The following is a 17,023-nucleotide window of genomic DNA, read 5'->3' on the forward strand; positions in this document are numbered from 1 at the left end:
AGTATACACTGGGATATGCATCCCCACTGTGGAGAAGAGGAGAGGAGAGAAGAGAAGGATAGAGGGAGGGGTACACTCATGAGAGAAGAGGTGCAGACAGGCTCCAGATTGTGATACTCTTAATAATGTGTTTAAAGAATGTCTGTACCAAGTTCCATCACAATCAGATCAGCAGTTCGCTAGATGCATGTCAAAGTGTAACATATGGACCCCTGTAGTGTCTACATGTGATCTTCACTTCACAGTGAGTTCACAATCTGGGGCATTATAACTAAACACACGTTCTCCTCTCCTTTTCAGTGTTTCCTTTGGGAGGCACACGAGGCTGGCGTTAGCTGAGCTGAGAGTGCACAGAGGTTTAAATTGGGCAGAATGTAAATATAGATGTAAACACAGTGAGTGAGACGGGGCTCCTCGCTGTTCTTTTACCCTTTTAAGAAAAAAAACTTGTAACTTGAGTTCTTTTAGTTATGTTTCTATATAATTAATACAATGAGGTCTATATCTGTTTAATTCATATTTCTATATAATTAATACAATGAGGTCTATATCAGTTTATTTCATATTTCTATATAATTAATACAGGAGGTCTGTATCAGTTTAGTTCAGTCAGGCAGTGAAGTTCAATCCCTCCCCTATCCAACAATATGCGTTAACAAGCTGTCACCCTATCACGTCCTCAAAGGGGTAATGGCAGTGTCAGGAGACAACAACTAGAGATTATGAATGTTTAACTTGTCCAGATTGCTGGTTATTACAATTTAACAAATCATCTTGCATTCTCTGTTTATTTCAATAAAGGGATTTAGTTATGAGCAGTGATAATAAACTTACTTATCCGGAGATCACTGACAGATCCCAGAGACCATGAGACTCGATAGAAAACCAACAGAAAGGCAGGTATGAGTCACAGCCAGATAATATGCACCCTTGCCGCCTGGATGAAAAATGCTTTCCTGTTAGAAATGTACTGACGGTATAGAAGTCCATATTTGTTTTTATTGGTGCGCGTGCGTAGCAGTTATGTGAACCCCTGCCTATCAGCACCCATGACATTTTTATGAACCATTTCAGAATGTTCAATTTAAAACTAAATAGCTGCACAACTAAAATCTCATCATTGTTATTTTTCAGACTCTTCATAGTGTGTAGAATGATTTGCGATCCTAATGAATATCACTACGCTGTATCAGCATCATGCACATCCCTATTTAAAACAGAACATGTGTGAAGAGTCAGGCAGGTACACAGCTGGAAGTGTGACACAATCCTCACACTGTGTGAAGAGTCAGGCAGGTACACATGGAGGTGTGAAACAATCCTCACACTGTGAAGAGTCAGGCAGGTACACATGGAGGTGTGACACAATCCTCACACTGTGTGAAGAGTCAGGCAGGTACACATGGAGGTGTGAAACAATCCTCACACTGTGTGAAGAGTCAGGCAGGTACACATGGAGGTGTGACACAATCCTCACACTGTGTGAAGAGTCAGGCAGGTACACATGGAGGTGTGAAACAATCCTCACACTGTGAAGAGTCAGGCAGGTACACATGGAGGTGTGAAACAATCCTCACACTGTGTGAAGAGTCAGGCAGGTACACATGGAGGTGTGAAACAATCCTCACACTGTGTGAAGAGTCAGGCAGGTACACATGGAGGTGTGACACAATCCTCACACTGTGTGAAGAGTCAGGCAAGTACACATGGAGGTGTGAAACAATCCTCACACTGTGAAGAGTCAGGCAGGTACACATGGAGGTGTGACACAATCCTCACACTGTGTGAAGAGTCAGGCAGGTACACATGGAGGAGTGACACAATCCTCACACTGTGAAGAGTCAGGCAGGTACACATGGAGGTGTGAAACAATCCTCACACTGTGTGAAGAGTCAGGCAGGTACACATGGAGGTGTGAAACAATCCTCACACTGTGAAGAGTCAGGCAGGTACACATGGAGGTGTGACACAATCCTCACACTGTGTGAAGAGTCAGGCAGGTACACATGGAGGTGTGAAACAATCCTCACACTGTGTGAAGAGTCAGGCAGGTACACATGGAGGTGTGACACAATCCTCACACTGTGAAGAGTCAGGCAGGTACACATGGAGGTGTGAAACAATCCTCACACTGTGTGAAGAGTCAGGCAGGTACACATGGAGGTGTGAAACAATCCTCACACTGTGTGAAGAGTCAGGCAGGTACACATGGAGGTGTGAAACAATCCTCACACTGTGTGAAGAGTCAGGCAGGTACACATGGAGGTGTGAAACAATCCTCACACTGTGTGAAGAGTCAGGCAGGTACACATGGAGGTGTGACACAATCCTCACACTGTGAAGAGTCAGGCAGGTACACATGGAGGTGTGACACAATCCTCACACTGTGAAGAGTCAGGCAGGTACACATGGAGGTGTGACACAATCCTCACACTGTGAAGAGTCAGGCAGGTACACATGGAGGTGTGACACAATCCTCACACTGTGTGAAGAGTCAGGCAGGTACCCATGGAGGTGTGACACAATCCTCACACTGTGAAGAGTCAGGCAGGTTTTTCCATCGCCTTCATTTCTCAGTTAATTTATGTGAATAAAAATATCAAAACAATCAATATCATGTTGTAAAGATCTCTCTGCAATGCGTTTAGCACAGGAGATAGCAATGGCAAGAGTGTGTTTGTTATAAACACTAAAGTGTGTTCTGTAACACTTTAAACTTGTACATTGCTGTTATTGTAACAACTGCAGACTTTCTATTATGCCATGAACTTATCAATACTATAAAATAATAAAACCTGCATGACCCATGTTGTTATTATTATTAAAAGCAATGTTTAGTTGTGTGTTTGTTGAAAACACTAAAGGTTTTTCTGTAACACTTCATACCAGATAGGAGTTATAGAAATGAACAATAAATCAACAAGTATATCAGCCTCTAGCAAACAAGGAGTAAAGTGAACCAGTACCTGATGCAGCAAGAATCCATTTCCAGACTAGCAGAAAGAAAGAGCTGTCATTCATCTTCCCCGGGGACACCAGCACAAGGTCTGTTTTCTCGTCCCAAGTCCAGAAGAATGGATGGAGTTTCTCATTGGGATTGAACTCCATGTCAGTGAATGTGTAGATCTGAGATCTGGTCTCCACATTGTAAAAGGAGAGCTGCCCTTCCTCATAATCCAGACACAACCCCAGCTTCTGGGGCTTCAGGCTCAGGGGGAGGGGGGTCCGGGGTTCAGTGAGAGCAATGAACTCATCTTTATCTTCATCTCCATCCCACCCCAGAGTCCAGTAACCCTGCTGGGGGGACATACTGAACTCCTCCTTCCTCGGGGCAGACTCTCTGCTGACTCCTAATCTCCAGAATGTATTCTTTCCCACCCCCAGCTCCCAGTAGTGTCTCCCTGAGGTGAAGCCCTCCTTGCCCAGCACACAGCGCCTGTAATCAAATCTCTGAGGATTGTTATAATCCTGCCTTTTCCTTCTCACTTGTTTCTCATCCACAGGCAGGGTGAGCCGGGGGTGTGCTGTATCAAGGTCCAGAGTCAAACTGTCAACTGTGAAGAAGAGAGGAGACAATAATAATAATAATAATAATAATAATAATAATAATAATAATAATAATAATCCATCCATTATCTATAACCGCTTAATCCTATAGAGGGACGTGGTAAGCCGGAGGCTAACCCAACAAACACAGGGCACAAGGCAGGACTATAACCTGGATGGGACACCAGTCCATCGTAGAGCAACTAAGGGGCAATTTAGAGAGGCCAATCCACCTAGCCAGCATGTCTTTGGACTGTGGGAGGAAACCGGAGTACCCGGAGAAAACCCACGCGAACACAGGGAGAACATGCAAACTCCACACAGACAGATTCGAACCCAGGACCCTGGAGCTGTGAGGCAGCAGCGCTAACCACCGTGCCACCAATAATAATAATAGTAATAATAATAATAATAATAATAATAATAATAATAATAATAATAATAATAATAATAAAGTAAACACAGTGAGTGAGACGGGGCTCCTCGCTGTTCTTTTACCCTCCACTGTGAAAGGAATCCATTGAAGAGACACATACCTGCTGAGCTGAGGATCCACTTCCATTCTAGAACACAGAAATAAAGAAAGCATTATTTTACAATCACTCCTCTGTACTTTCTACAGTTCAGAAGCTGTGTAGCACACAATAACCAGCAGGGCTGTGCTGGGGTGAGTCAGGCTGTGGAATTCCTACATACCTGATTTAAGGATGTGCCTCATAGACTCTGTGAAAGAAGAGAGCTGGATTACATTCTGAACACTGAGGTGTAAAATCCGTTGAGCACCATTGAACTGCACATCACTTGTTCTGACAGCCCCCACCTCCCCGATAGCCAGCACACATCTCTCCAGAGAAATGAACTCCTCTGTCAGCTTGGCTTGTTCTGACAGCCCACACCTCCCTGATAGCCAGCACATATCTCTCCAGAGAAATGAACTCCTCTGTCAGAGCCCTATGGAGTTCAGTAATATCCTCCTCCAGCTCTCTCGTCGCCTCGCTAGTGCTCTTTGTAGCATTCAGTGTACTGTTGACAAAACAGTCGGGTCTGAACTTTACTCATGTCCCACCATTGCCTTATTGATATAAAAAGCCCCTTTCTGCCTCTTTCATCATTCCTAAAAGAATTTAAAACATTTTTAAAAATGACTTAAAAGTTTAGTATAAAATGCCAGTAGGAAGAATAAACACATTCAGCAGGGATAATCATTTTCAAACTGACCAAACTATGATCAGATAGACCTGTGGGATAAATAGTACATTTAGAAAAATAATTTAAATGATGCTTAAACACATAACATGCATCTAGTTGAGCTAAACCTATATTCTCATGGCTCCCCTTAGCACAGGTATAGTGCCTAACATCAGGATTCATTTCTCTCCACACATCCTCCATATCATGCACTGTTAAAACACTAACCAGCTCCTTAACTGACCTGGGGTGAGGCTCTGGGCTATTTCTGTCCAGCTTGTTGTCAACTGTACAATTAAAATCACCAGCTAATAAAACCACTTCTTCAGTCTGACTCTGGGCTATAACTCCATTGAGAGTCTGAAAAAACAGCACCCTCTCTCTCCCATCTTTTGGTGCATAAATATTAACAAATACTAAATTTCTACCCTCTACAGATACAAGCACCCCTTAATGACCTCACTTACATTGATAGAGTCATACTTAAACCCCTTCGCAAATAACATGGCAACTCCAGCACTGAAATTCGTTCAATGATTAAAAATAACCTCCTCTTCCCAATCCTGAATCCTCTCAGATCTATTATTCTCATCTGTATGGGTCTCTTGAAGCATGGCCTCATGCTGTTCTGTGATTCCCTCAGTCTGTTCTCTCCCCTCACTACCCTGTCCATCACCTGACAACCTCACTTCAGGTATCTCTCCAGCCCTGGTCACAATCACAGCTTCTCTCGTCCTCCTGTCTATTTCAGATGGTTCCTGCAACTCACTTGCACCTTCTACCACACCAGACTCAACCAAACCAGGTTGGAACTTTTCAGTCTCTCGCTCTGCTCTTCTATCTACAGCGCTGTGATCAGAGAGTCTATCACCCTGGCTCCCCAGGGGCTTCTTCCCTCTCACTTTCAGTTTCTCCTATAGCCCTCTTGCAGTTCTCCACAATATGCCCTTTACGGCCACATTTAAAACATTTAATTGTTTCAGAAGAAGCAAAACAATGTATTTGCTACCATCCACCCGAAACCTGAAAGCTACTTTTAGCTCTCCATTCAGGTCGTTCAGAAGCATATATAACTAAATGTTTTCTGAAAGAAACTAGATGCTTTAACCCTTTGCAGTCCATTTATTAAGTGCGTGTCAGGTCCAATTTATTTTCACACGCGCAGTTAATTTTAGACGCGCTGTTTAAAAGTATTTTTTTTCCAGTCAAACGTATTTAAAAGGCCCTGCATATCAACAAAGCACTCACTAGGCATCTCCAGCCCCGCCCCACCCTTTTGTTCACTATACCTTTCACCTATGCTAATAAATAATAATAATAATAATAGTAGTCATACATATCGATCAATCATCTTCTGATCACTCGTTTTATCAACAAACTCAATAATGAGATCCAAGTCATTATTTTATGACTATAACATCTCAAAAAAGCTCTGCAAATGTCCTTGATATTCTCTTTGCGCTGATTCAGTAACAGCCAGCTTGTTTCCTTATGACCGCCCCTATCTGATGCCAGGGGCAAGTATGACTATTCATGAGATACACCCTTTTTTTTAGGCTTGTCTCGGTTCCTGTCGCTCCCACTCAGCCATTGAATGGAGAAAAAACGACTAGAAACCTGTTTTTTGTGTTTTTTTGATGATGTCGGACAGGGTCCGACATTGGACCGGATAGGAATAATTGCAATGTCGGACCAGGACCGACATAGGACTGCAAAGGGTTAACTCAGGGGATTTACAACCCAGAGGAATCATTGTAATGCTTGACATTATTTGACCATGACGACTTAGCTTTCTCGCTATAAGTTAGTTTTTTTCAGAAAAGGAGAAATATTAGAAATTGTTATTTTCCTAGAGGGAGCCGCAAGAGGCAGAACAGACACTAACACTCCGTCAATAACCAAACCTTGCTGAACAATTTCCAAAACTATTGTTTCATTACTTTTGTTTACGACTGAAGTCACCCTGGATAAGGGCGTCTTATCTCGATCACAAAAAAACAACATTGGAAGAGACAGACCAAGATCCCTGCAAAACAAATTCAGAGAGCTAGGAAGGAAATTAAAAGACAAGACCAAAACTGTGGTATTTTCTGGGATACTGCTGGCACCTTGCAAAGGACCATATGGACAGCTGGAAATACAAAATCAAAATGCATGGCTGAAATCGTGGTGCACACAGGAAGGCTTTACCTTGGAGCACATTCTACAACAAGGGCTATCTATATAGGTGGGACAGACTGCACTTAAACAAAAAGGGAACCAATCTACTAGGAGAAAGGATCCTTGAGGAGGTCCAGAAGCATTTAAACTAGAAAGGGGGAGAAAACAAAAAAAACAGAAGGGAGACCACATCAAAACAAGGGCAACAACTCAGGCAAGACAACTATTAAATGTATTTATCTTAATGCTAGAAGTCTCAGAAACAAAATGTTAGAACTTGAAGCTACTGCACTAACAAGTAACTACGATGTGATAGGTGTTACATAAACTTGATTGTCTGAGAGTGATGGAGACGAATACAATATTAGTGGGTACACACTGTATAGGAAAGACAGGCAGGACAGAAGAGGCGGTGGGGTAGCGCTATACATAAGAAATAGTCTTGAAGCCCAGATGTTAAATCTGGACAAAGAAAACAATGCAGAATCAATATAGGTCAGAATAATGGACAAAAATTCAAAGGGCTTAATAATAGGAGCATGCTATAGACCGCCAAATTCAGACACTGAGCAAAATAATCTGTTATACAATGACATTCGAAATGCATGTAGAAAAGGAGAAGCCATACTAATGGGGATTTCAAATTCCCCCATATAAAATGTGAGAACCCGGTGCGGAGCACGACGGATGAAATTGAAATGGTGGAAATGACAAATTACTGCTTCCTAACGCAATTTGTCAAGGCACCGACTAGAGGGGAGGCATGCCTTGATTTAGTCTTTTCTTTTTTTTTTTTTTTTTTTTTAAATTTAGTCGTCGCCAATTATTTTTACCCCGGTTTTCACCCCAATTTAGCATGCCCAATTATTATCTGTATACCCGGCTCACCGCTCGCAACCCCCCCGCCGACTCAGGAAACGGAGGCTGAAACACGCGTCCTCCGAAACGTGCTCCTTCCAAGCCGTCATTTTTCGCACTGCAGATCCACAGCAATGCTACCAGACCTATAGTGCCGGAGGACAACACAGATCTGGCGGCTCCGCTGCAGAGCCACAGGCGCCCTATCGGCCACAGGGGTCGCTGATGCGCGGTGAGCCGTGGATTCCCCTGCCGACCTAAGCCCTCCCTACCCGGGCAGCGCTCAGCCAATTGTGCGCCGCCCCCTAGGAACTCTCGGTCACGGTCAGCTGTGACATAGCCTGGATTCGAACCAGCGATCTCCAGGCTATAGGGCACATCCTGCGAGGAGCGCCTTTACTGGATGCGCCATGATTTAGTCTTTTCAAATAATGAAGACAGAAAAACTAAAACAGAGGTCAGAGAGCCATTGGCAAACTCAGACCACAACATGGTCTCATTTGAAGTATTTTTTAAAACCCCAAAAGTAATGACTAAAGCTAAGGTTTACAATTTTAGAAAAGCAAACTATGAAGGTATGAAACAGAGACTAACAGAAGTAGATTGGAGTAAAATAGAGAAAACATCCACAGAAAAAGGAAGGATTTTTTAAAAAAATGTAGTACTAGAGAAGCAAAACAATTACATCCCAAAAGTAGACAAATCTAAATCTAAAACAAAATAGCAAAAATGGTTTAATAGATCAATTAAAAAATATATTCAGCGGAAAAAGGCACTTTACAGAGTGTTTAAAAGGGACCAAAAACAAAGTACACAGAAAGAGTACTTGGAACTGCAAACACAAGTCAAAAAGGAAGTTAGAAAGGCCAAGAGAGAGATAGAAATCAATATGGTAACAATATCCTGGGAGACAGTCAGCATGGTTTTAGGAAAGGGAGATCGTGTCTAACTAACCTGCTTGACTTTTTTGAGGATGCAACATTGAAAATGGATAATTGCAAAGCATACAACATGGTTTATTTAGATTTCCAGAAAACTTTTGACAAAGTCCCGCATGAAAGATTAATTCTCAAACTGAACGCAGTAGGGATTCAAGGAAATGCATGCACATGGATTAGGGAGTGGTTAACATGTAGAAAACAGAATGTACTGAGTAGAAGAGAAACCTCAAAATGGAGTGAGGTAACCAGTGGTGTACCACAGGGATCAGTATTAGGTCCTCTGCTATTCCTAATCTACATTAATGATTTAGATTCTGGTATAGTAAGTAAACTTGTTAAATTTGCAGATGACACAAAAATAGGAGGAGTGGCAAACACTGTTGCAGCAGCAAAGGTCATTCAAAATGATCTAGACAGCATTCAGAACTGGGCAGACACATGACAAATGAAATTTAATAGAGAAAAGTGTAAAGCATTGCATGCAGGCAATAAAAATGTGCATTATAAATATCATATGGGAGATACTGAAATTGAAGAAGGGAACTATGAAAAAGACCTAGAGTTTATGTTGACTCAGAAATGTCTTCATCTAGACAATGTGGGGACGCTATAAAAAAGGCCAACAAGATGCTCAAATATATTGTGAGAAGTGTTGAATTTAAATCAAGGGAATAAATGTTAATCTGTTTCTTTCACAAAACCATGACATAAGAAATAAAGGATGAAAAGTGAAAAAGAAGAAAAAAAAGTAGGGGAGAACCCCTCACTCACTCTGAGCTCTGCACTCTGCACACACAGTGCAAGCACTCCCGACAGACAGACAGATAGATAGATAGAGATAGATAGAGAGATAGAGAGATAGAGAGATATTTTATTTTATTTTTAAATCCCTTTATTTCAATAATTAACCAACAAAATAGAATCCACAATAAAACATACATGTACATTCACACTTTATAATTCCCCCCTCTACATATACATTTTTTTCCCTCTCACAAGTTCATACACAACTGCCCCTCCTTTACTGCACACACCACCTCCCCCACTCCCCAAACCTTCTCAAACATGTCAAGCTTGTAATACATAAAATCAACTCTTACTCGGGAGGCAACCAATACCTTAAATACCAACATCACATCCCCAGTCAGTAACCCCCTCTCCCGACTCTTTAAAATGGCCATCTTGGCCTGACCCAGCAAGAAATGTGCCAGCTGCAACTTCTTATTGAGGAGTTTGGTGATAAAATGAGTGATCAAGAGATGATTTATCGGTATGTACTATTATTAAGAGTTATTTGAAAAATATAGCGAACAAGGGGTGGGGCGGGGCTGGAGATGCAGTACTGAGTGTCCTGTTGATATGCAGTGCCTTTAAAACCTGTTTTACTGTAAAAAAAATACTTTTAAACAGCGCGTCTAAAATAAACTGCGCGTGTGAAAATAAATTGGACCTGACACGCCTGATACCAGCTGAATAAATGGACCGCAAAGGGTTAACCCAGTGAATACCATCCCAGAAAAAATCTATCAAAAGCCTTTGAATCTCCTTAACTAGGGACTGTGGGGGGTCAACACATCTGAGTTTATGCCATAACATTGAGACAACCAGATTATTTATAACTAAGACCCTTCACCTAAAGGACAATTTCGTTGTAAACCAGCGCCAATTTTGAAGCCTTCCTCATACCTGCTCAATAATCCCATCCCAGTTCTCTTTAGCCACCCCTTCTCCTCCCAAAAAACACCCAAATACTTCAACACTTTTTGATTCCACTGCAAACCTGCAGGTAAATCCTGGGGCCTAACACCTACCCAATCCCCCATTAAAAAAGCATTACTTTTAGCCCAATTAACTTTTGCAGAAGACACTCTTTCAAACCATTTCTGACAGTCATCTAGAACTTGTACACCGTGGCTATTCTTTATAATTACTTAATGTCATCTGCATAAGTCACCACCTTTACAAGCTCCATTAGCACATTTGGAATAACCAGACCATTCAGTAAAGTGTGTAGTCTATGAAGAGGGGTTCAATTGAAAGAGAATATAGCATTCCAGATAAGGGACAACCCTGACGAATGCCCCTCAACACTGGAAAAGGAAAACTAAGACTGCCATTAAGTTTCATACACTATAAATGTTATTATAAAGCAACTTAATGTGTCCTACAAACTTCAGACCAAACCCAAATGCCTTAACTACATTATACAAATAATTATGGTCAACTCTATCAAATGCTTTCTCTTGATCCAACAAAATAAGACCTGCTTTGAAACAGGCTGGAGGTGTCTAAAAGATCCTGACTAAAAATATCAGATTGATCTGTTGTACACACAAAAAGTTTGTTCTGGCTGCACAACAGTATTCAAAACAGTACCTAAGAGGATGGATTGTCAATACTTTAGACAGTATTTTATAATCCGAACATGTGACGAAGTGCCCGTCCCTGTGTGTATTTTGTGTGTTATGTGTTGTATGTTGCGTGCGTGTGTTAATGTTGGTGTATAGTCATTGGTACACGGGATATAAATGGGTGTGTGCAGCACGAGTATTTAAATTGTATAATTATATTTAGTCACGGGATTGCACTATCACTTCACGTGCATTTGAAGTATAGTATGTGAGCACGTGGTTGCACAGAATTAATTCACGTGCTGGGATTCAAGTGAATAATTAATTAGTAATTGAATCCCAGCACAACAGTATATATAGATGCACTTTGACTCACTCAGGGTTGTGTGTTCGGTGAGTGGAGAACGGGTGTGGAGAAGGAGGTAAATTTAAGGGAAATAAACTAAAATAATAATTGATACTTGTTTAAAACTCACCGTGTTCGTTTGTCTGTGCATCCACCGTTTGATTAAATGTTAGTCCTTTTTGTTTGTTGTGAGATAGAGGGTTGTGAGAGACAGCAGGGAGGGGGTTAAAACCTCCCTGCAATAGAAATGCACCGTTTTGATTTGTGTTGCTTTATTGTTTCATTTGATTTTCTAATTGTTTTGTTAATTGTCTTATTGTTTTGTTTAATTGTTTAATTGTTTTATTATGAATTATCATCCGCACCTGGGCGCTATTGGAAATTAGGCCCAGGTGCGGGGTTTAAAAGGGAGCAGGCAGTCTGCTCAGGGCTGCTAAGGAGAAGGAGGCAGAAAGGAGTGCTCTGCTTCCTGGCAGTCCCGAGGAAAAGGTATAGGGTAAACCTGTGTGGTTAAGTTTTGTGGAACAGGGAAACGGCTTAGCCGTCCTGTGGTAGTTAGGTTCCTGCGTGTGTAGTTAGTGCTCAGAAAGAGCTAGGTGTTTATTTTGTGTGCTTTGTTTTACTTTTGTGTTTATTAAAAAATAGCGCAACCGCGCTGGGAAAAAATCCATTTGAGTGTCCTGGGTCGTATTTTTAAAGGGGCAACGAACCCGAGTGGGTGAGTGTCTTTCACATATGGTGGCAGAGAGTGTGGGCGCCCCTAAGACTCAGAGAAAATGGATTTACTACAGCTGATTGAGCAGATCACGAAGAATGCCGTTGCTCAGGGAGAGCAACTTAGGAGATGGGAGAGAGAGATGGGGTTGGCACCGCGGAAGAGACAGGAGCGGGAGCCAACCGAATTGGAGCGGTTACTCCTGGAATGGGAGCAGGCTAGTGTAGCTCCGCAGGCTCCAGAGCCCAGAGGGGAGGAGCCGCCGCTGCCAGAGCCCAGAGGGGAGGAGCTGCCGCTGCCAGAGCCCAGAGGGGAGGAGCTGCCGCTGCCAGAGCCCAGAGGGGAGGAGCTGCCGCTGCCAGAGCCCAGAGGGGAGGAGCTGCCGCTGCCAGAGCCCAGAGGGGAGGAGCTGCCGCTGCCAGAGCCCAGAGGGGAGGAGCCGCCGCTGCCAGAGCCCAGAGGGGAGGAGCTGCCGCTGCCAGAGCCCAGAGGGGAGGAGCCGCTGCTTCTGGAGCCCGGGGAGGAGGGGGAACGCATATCTCCACCACAGCCCCGATCACCACCCCTACGGTCCAGTCCGGCGCTGCTGCGTCCAGTCCCTCACTCCTTGCTCCAGGACACCCGGCCGGTCTTCCCGGACCTTCCTGCGCTGGACCTAGAGCCCAGGAGTCTGCAGCACTGGCCACAGCTTTGCCCCTGGTTCCCTGCTCCGCTCTCCCCGAGCACCCAGACGTCGCTGGGCTGCTGCCAGACGTCGCTGTCGCTCCCCCTGTTCGCTGCTTCGCTTCCCCTGGGTGATCGGACATCACTGCGCCGGTTCCCAGGGGAAGATCTCTGCCCACTGCTGCATCCTCCAGTGCCACGGTCTACGCTCCGGTCGCCCCTGTCGAACCGTTGGGTCCCCTTGTCGCCGGTGCGCGGTCCTTACCTGGCTGAGCCGGGATGTGGACCGATCCACCCTCAAGCCTGCCCTTGGAAGAGGGCAAGAAAGGACATTTATGGACTTGAGGGTGGGTGGTTGTGTTTTAGGGGAGGAGGTGGTCGTCTCGTGGCCTGTGTCTTGTAAAGACAAGGGGGGGGATATGTGAGATAGAGGGTTGTGAGAGACAGCAGGGAGGGGGTTAAAACCTCCCTGCAATAGAAATGCACCGTTTTGATTTGTGTTGCTTTATTGTTTCATTTGATTTTCTAATTGTTTTGTTAATTGTCTTATTGTTTTGTTTAATTGTTTAATTGTTTTATTATGAATTATCATCCGCACCTGGGCACTATTGGAAATTAGGCCCAGGTGCGGGGTTTAAAAGGAGAGCAGGCAGTCTGCTCAGGGCTGCTAAGGAGAAGGAGGCAGAAAGGAGTGCTCTGCTTCCTGGCAGTCCCGAGGAAAAGGTATAGGGTAAACCTGTGTGGTTAAGTTTTGTGGAACAGGGAAACGGCTTAGCCGTCCTGTGGTAGTTAGGTTCCTGTGTGTGTAGTTAGTGCTCAGAAAGAGCTAGGTGTTTATTTTGTGTGCTTTGTTTTACTTTTGTGTTTATTAAAAAATAGCGCAACCGCGCTGGGAAAAAATCCATTTGAGTGTCCTGGGTCGTATTTTTAAAGGGGCAACGAACCCAAGTGGGTGAGTTCTTTCACATTGTCTATTTATTTTGGCGTAAGTGCCGTGTCCTGTGTTTTGTGTTTGTTAAAACCTTTTATTTTTCCATAAATAATAAACCGGCACAAGCAAACGCCTTCATCATTTCATTTCATCTGTCTGTGTGTTATTCATTTCCTGGTTCTGACGTCACCACTCAGCTAGCCGTGTGACAGAACAAAAGAGACTTACAGGACGCCAATTCTTTATATTACACAAGTCTCCCTTTTTTGGCAGTAAACTTATGACTGCACAACGACGGCTCAGACGAAGCTCATGTGTTTAATCCATCCAGAGCCTCCGTGAGCTCCTGCAATGTCAACTCTCTTCCAAGCGACTCCTTATCCTCTTCCAGAACCTGAGGCAGATCCTGGAGGAATCGCTGGACCTTCTCCGAGACATCCACCGCCTCATCCCTGAACAGTTCTGAGTAGAAATCCACTGCCAACCTCCGGATCTCCTGAGGCTCAGACAACAATTGTCCCGTTTCTCTCCGCATCATTTTGCCCTGAGCGTTTTTCTTTTCAAAGGCAAAGAAACACTTTATAGGTGCATCCATCTGGGCAATATTCTGAAATCGCAACCGTACCAACACCCCCTGTACTTGTATGTCCAACAGATCAGCAAGCCTCCTCTTTTTCAATCTCAAGTCCTCAAACAATATATTACTGTATTTGGACTCCAGAGCTCTATGGAGCTCAGTAATATCCTCCTCCAGATCTTTCATTTCTACACTAGTGCTCTTTGTAACATTTATAGTGTATTGTTGACTCAGCATTTTAATTTGAACATTTGTCACATCCCACCACTGTTGCAATGAAGTAAAACCTATTTTTTTCTGTCTCCATCTTTCCCCAAAAAACTAAAACATTTTGAAAAATGAGCATCCTGCAGCAATCTATTATTAAAATGCTAATAAGAAGAATGAACATTTATTTTAGATACAACCATATCTAAAAGACCATACTTTGGTCTGAGAAACCCGTAGGTAAAATGTCACATTTAGTGAAAAGATTTAAAGAATGTTTAAAAACATACGACTTATCTAACCTGGTGTAACAGGGCGAGCAGCCCTGTACATTGTTTTATTTATTTTTAGAATGGGGTACCCCTCCGCCCCTGTGTTATTTTGTATTTCTTTATTATAATTTGGTATTGTATTTTATATGACGGCGAGCGCCGCAGGATTTATTATTTATGTATTTAGGACGGCGTAGCCGAATGTTTGTTTATTATTTAGTAGCGTGGATGGGAAGCCCCATCCACACAGTATTTAAAAACTCGTGCAGAAGGTGGCCATCTCCCGAATTAATTAAGTGATTAATTTTGTTGCTAATTGGGAGATGGTCACCTGAATATAAAAAGCCTGCAGCTCTGGGTGGGTGTTTGGAGCGAGAGGAGAGAACGAGAGGAGAGAAACAAAACGAAACTTAAAACTCCAGGAACAGTGAAGGCATTTGCTCAGCCTGACCTGGGTTTTGTTATTTATTTTGTGTTCAAGATTTATTTTTGTTTACTTGTTTTATTTTTGCTCTGTGAGCAAGTGTTTTTTTGTTTAAATATTTTATTTATTTTTGGTTCTCTTTAAATAAAACGGCGCACGCGCCACTGCACCGTATCTTTTGTTTTTGTTGTCCCTTCTTCTGGTCTGACGTCACCACTCGTCATCCCTGTCGCACCTGGCTAAAGAGATTCCCCCTGCACTACCTCTAGCCTAAGTGTATTGTCTGACATTATTATGAATTGGTCTCCACATGTCTACAAGTTCATGAGAATCCAAACCTTTACCCAGTTCCCTAACTGCTTGAGGGTGAGGCTCAAGGCTATTCCTGTCAAATTTAGCATCCAAGGTGCAATTAAAATCACCACCCAATACAATCACTTATTCAGGCTTACACTGGGCTAACAATTCATTTAGTATTTTAAAAAACTTTCCCTCCCATCATTAGGAGCATACACGTTAATAAAAAGAAACGTTCTGTGTCCCTGTGACAAGAATGACAGAGGTTTGAGACTCAGAGACAGTTTAAACGTTCAAAATAAAGCTTTTTAATAAACAAAATACAAAATAAATCAGCACAAGGGCCAAACAAAAAGATTTCAATCACAAAATAAACACAGAACAAAACTTACAAAATAAAGGTTTCCAGGCTGGACGATGCCTTCACTGGATGAGAAAATCCACAAAAACCAAAAACACCAACACCAATTTGCTTCCTCAGCTCCCTCCTCCTCATGGGAAGCTGAGACCTCCTTTTATGTCAGGTGGCTGGGTGCTGATTGATCGTTAATTACTCTAATTAATTAATCAACCCCAGCCACCTGAACACAATAAACCCAGGCAGGTAGGGGAATTTAACCCCATAACTGCCAATTTCTAAAGGGCAGAGCTCTGCTCTGCCACACACCTCCCCCCATGTACAGAGTACACAGGCCGCAATCGGCCAAACTCCCTCCCCCCCTTTGAACCCAACCCTCCCCCCAAGAGTCCCCTTATGTCCCTCGGGTTGGCTATTTCAGCGGGCGGTGGTGGGCGGGGTTGATGTCGGATTCCCCAAGCTTTCTTCAGTAATGGGGGCCCCAGACCTTCCCAACACGCGAACGCTGGCCGGGAACCTGGACCCTCCAGCAGGAGCAGCGATGGTGGCACCTCTGGTGGTGGAGACAGGAATGGCGGTCCGACTCCCTCTGGTGGCGGAGGCGGGAACAGCAGCTCGTCTCCCTCTGGTGGCGGAGGCGGGAACAGCAGCTCGTCTCCCTCTGTTGGACGAGGCAGGAACGGCGACCCCTCACAAACAGCAGGCGGAGACGGCGGACCCTCAGGAACAGCAGACAGACCCTCTGGAACAGCAGGCGGAGACGGCGGCCACTCTGGCAACAGCAGTTCCAGACACTCCGGCATTGGCGGTGGTGGCTGTGGCCATTCTAGCGGCCTCTGAAGTCGGGCTAGCACCTCCTGCCGTCGCAGTCGGATGCGCCTCCCCTGAGCTCCTCTCAACAGCATGTGCAAGGGCTGCTGAGGGGCTTCAGCCTTCTCCCCTTCTGGCTCTCGGGTCTGTGGCTCCACCCCTTCTGGCTCTCAGGTCACTGGCTCCACCCCCTCTGGCTCTAGGGTCACTGGCTCCACCCCCTCTGGCACTCGGGATGGCAGCTCCACCCCCTCTGTCACTCGGGACGGCAGCTGCAGGGGAACCAGCAGGCATGCTCCCTCTGCTGGTGGCGGCGATAGAGGCAAAACCAGCAGGTACTCTCCCTCTGCTGGTGGAGGTGGGAGCGACACACAGTCCT

The 17,023-nt window shown here is 44.1% G+C and overlaps 1 protein-coding gene across 4 annotated transcripts in view; it reads right to left on the reverse strand.

The window, feature by feature from the left end:
• The window catches only part of LOC117968546 (butyrophilin subfamily 2 member A2-like), a 51,148-nt gene that overhangs the window by 12,416 nt on the left and 21,709 nt on the right, over positions 1–17,023 (reverse strand). For all 4 annotated transcript variants that reach the window (XM_058988970.1, XM_058988969.1, XM_058988968.1 and 1 more), the window contains exons 8-10: positions 4,243–4,269; positions 4,083–4,109; positions 2,967–3,554 (exon numbers count right to left, since the gene is read on the reverse strand). In XM_058988970.1, the coding sequence (XP_058844953.1) occupies positions 2,967–3,554; positions 4,083–4,109; positions 4,243–4,269 (642 nt within the window). The remainder of the gene's footprint in view (positions 1–2,966; positions 3,555–4,082; positions 4,110–4,242; positions 4,270–17,023) is intronic.

Source organism: Acipenser ruthenus, chromosome 16 (assembly GCF_902713425.1).
Source record: "Acipenser ruthenus chromosome 16, fAciRut3.2 maternal haplotype, whole genome shotgun sequence".
Classification (NCBI taxonomy): Eukaryota; Metazoa; Chordata; class Actinopteri; order Acipenseriformes; family Acipenseridae; genus Acipenser; species Acipenser ruthenus.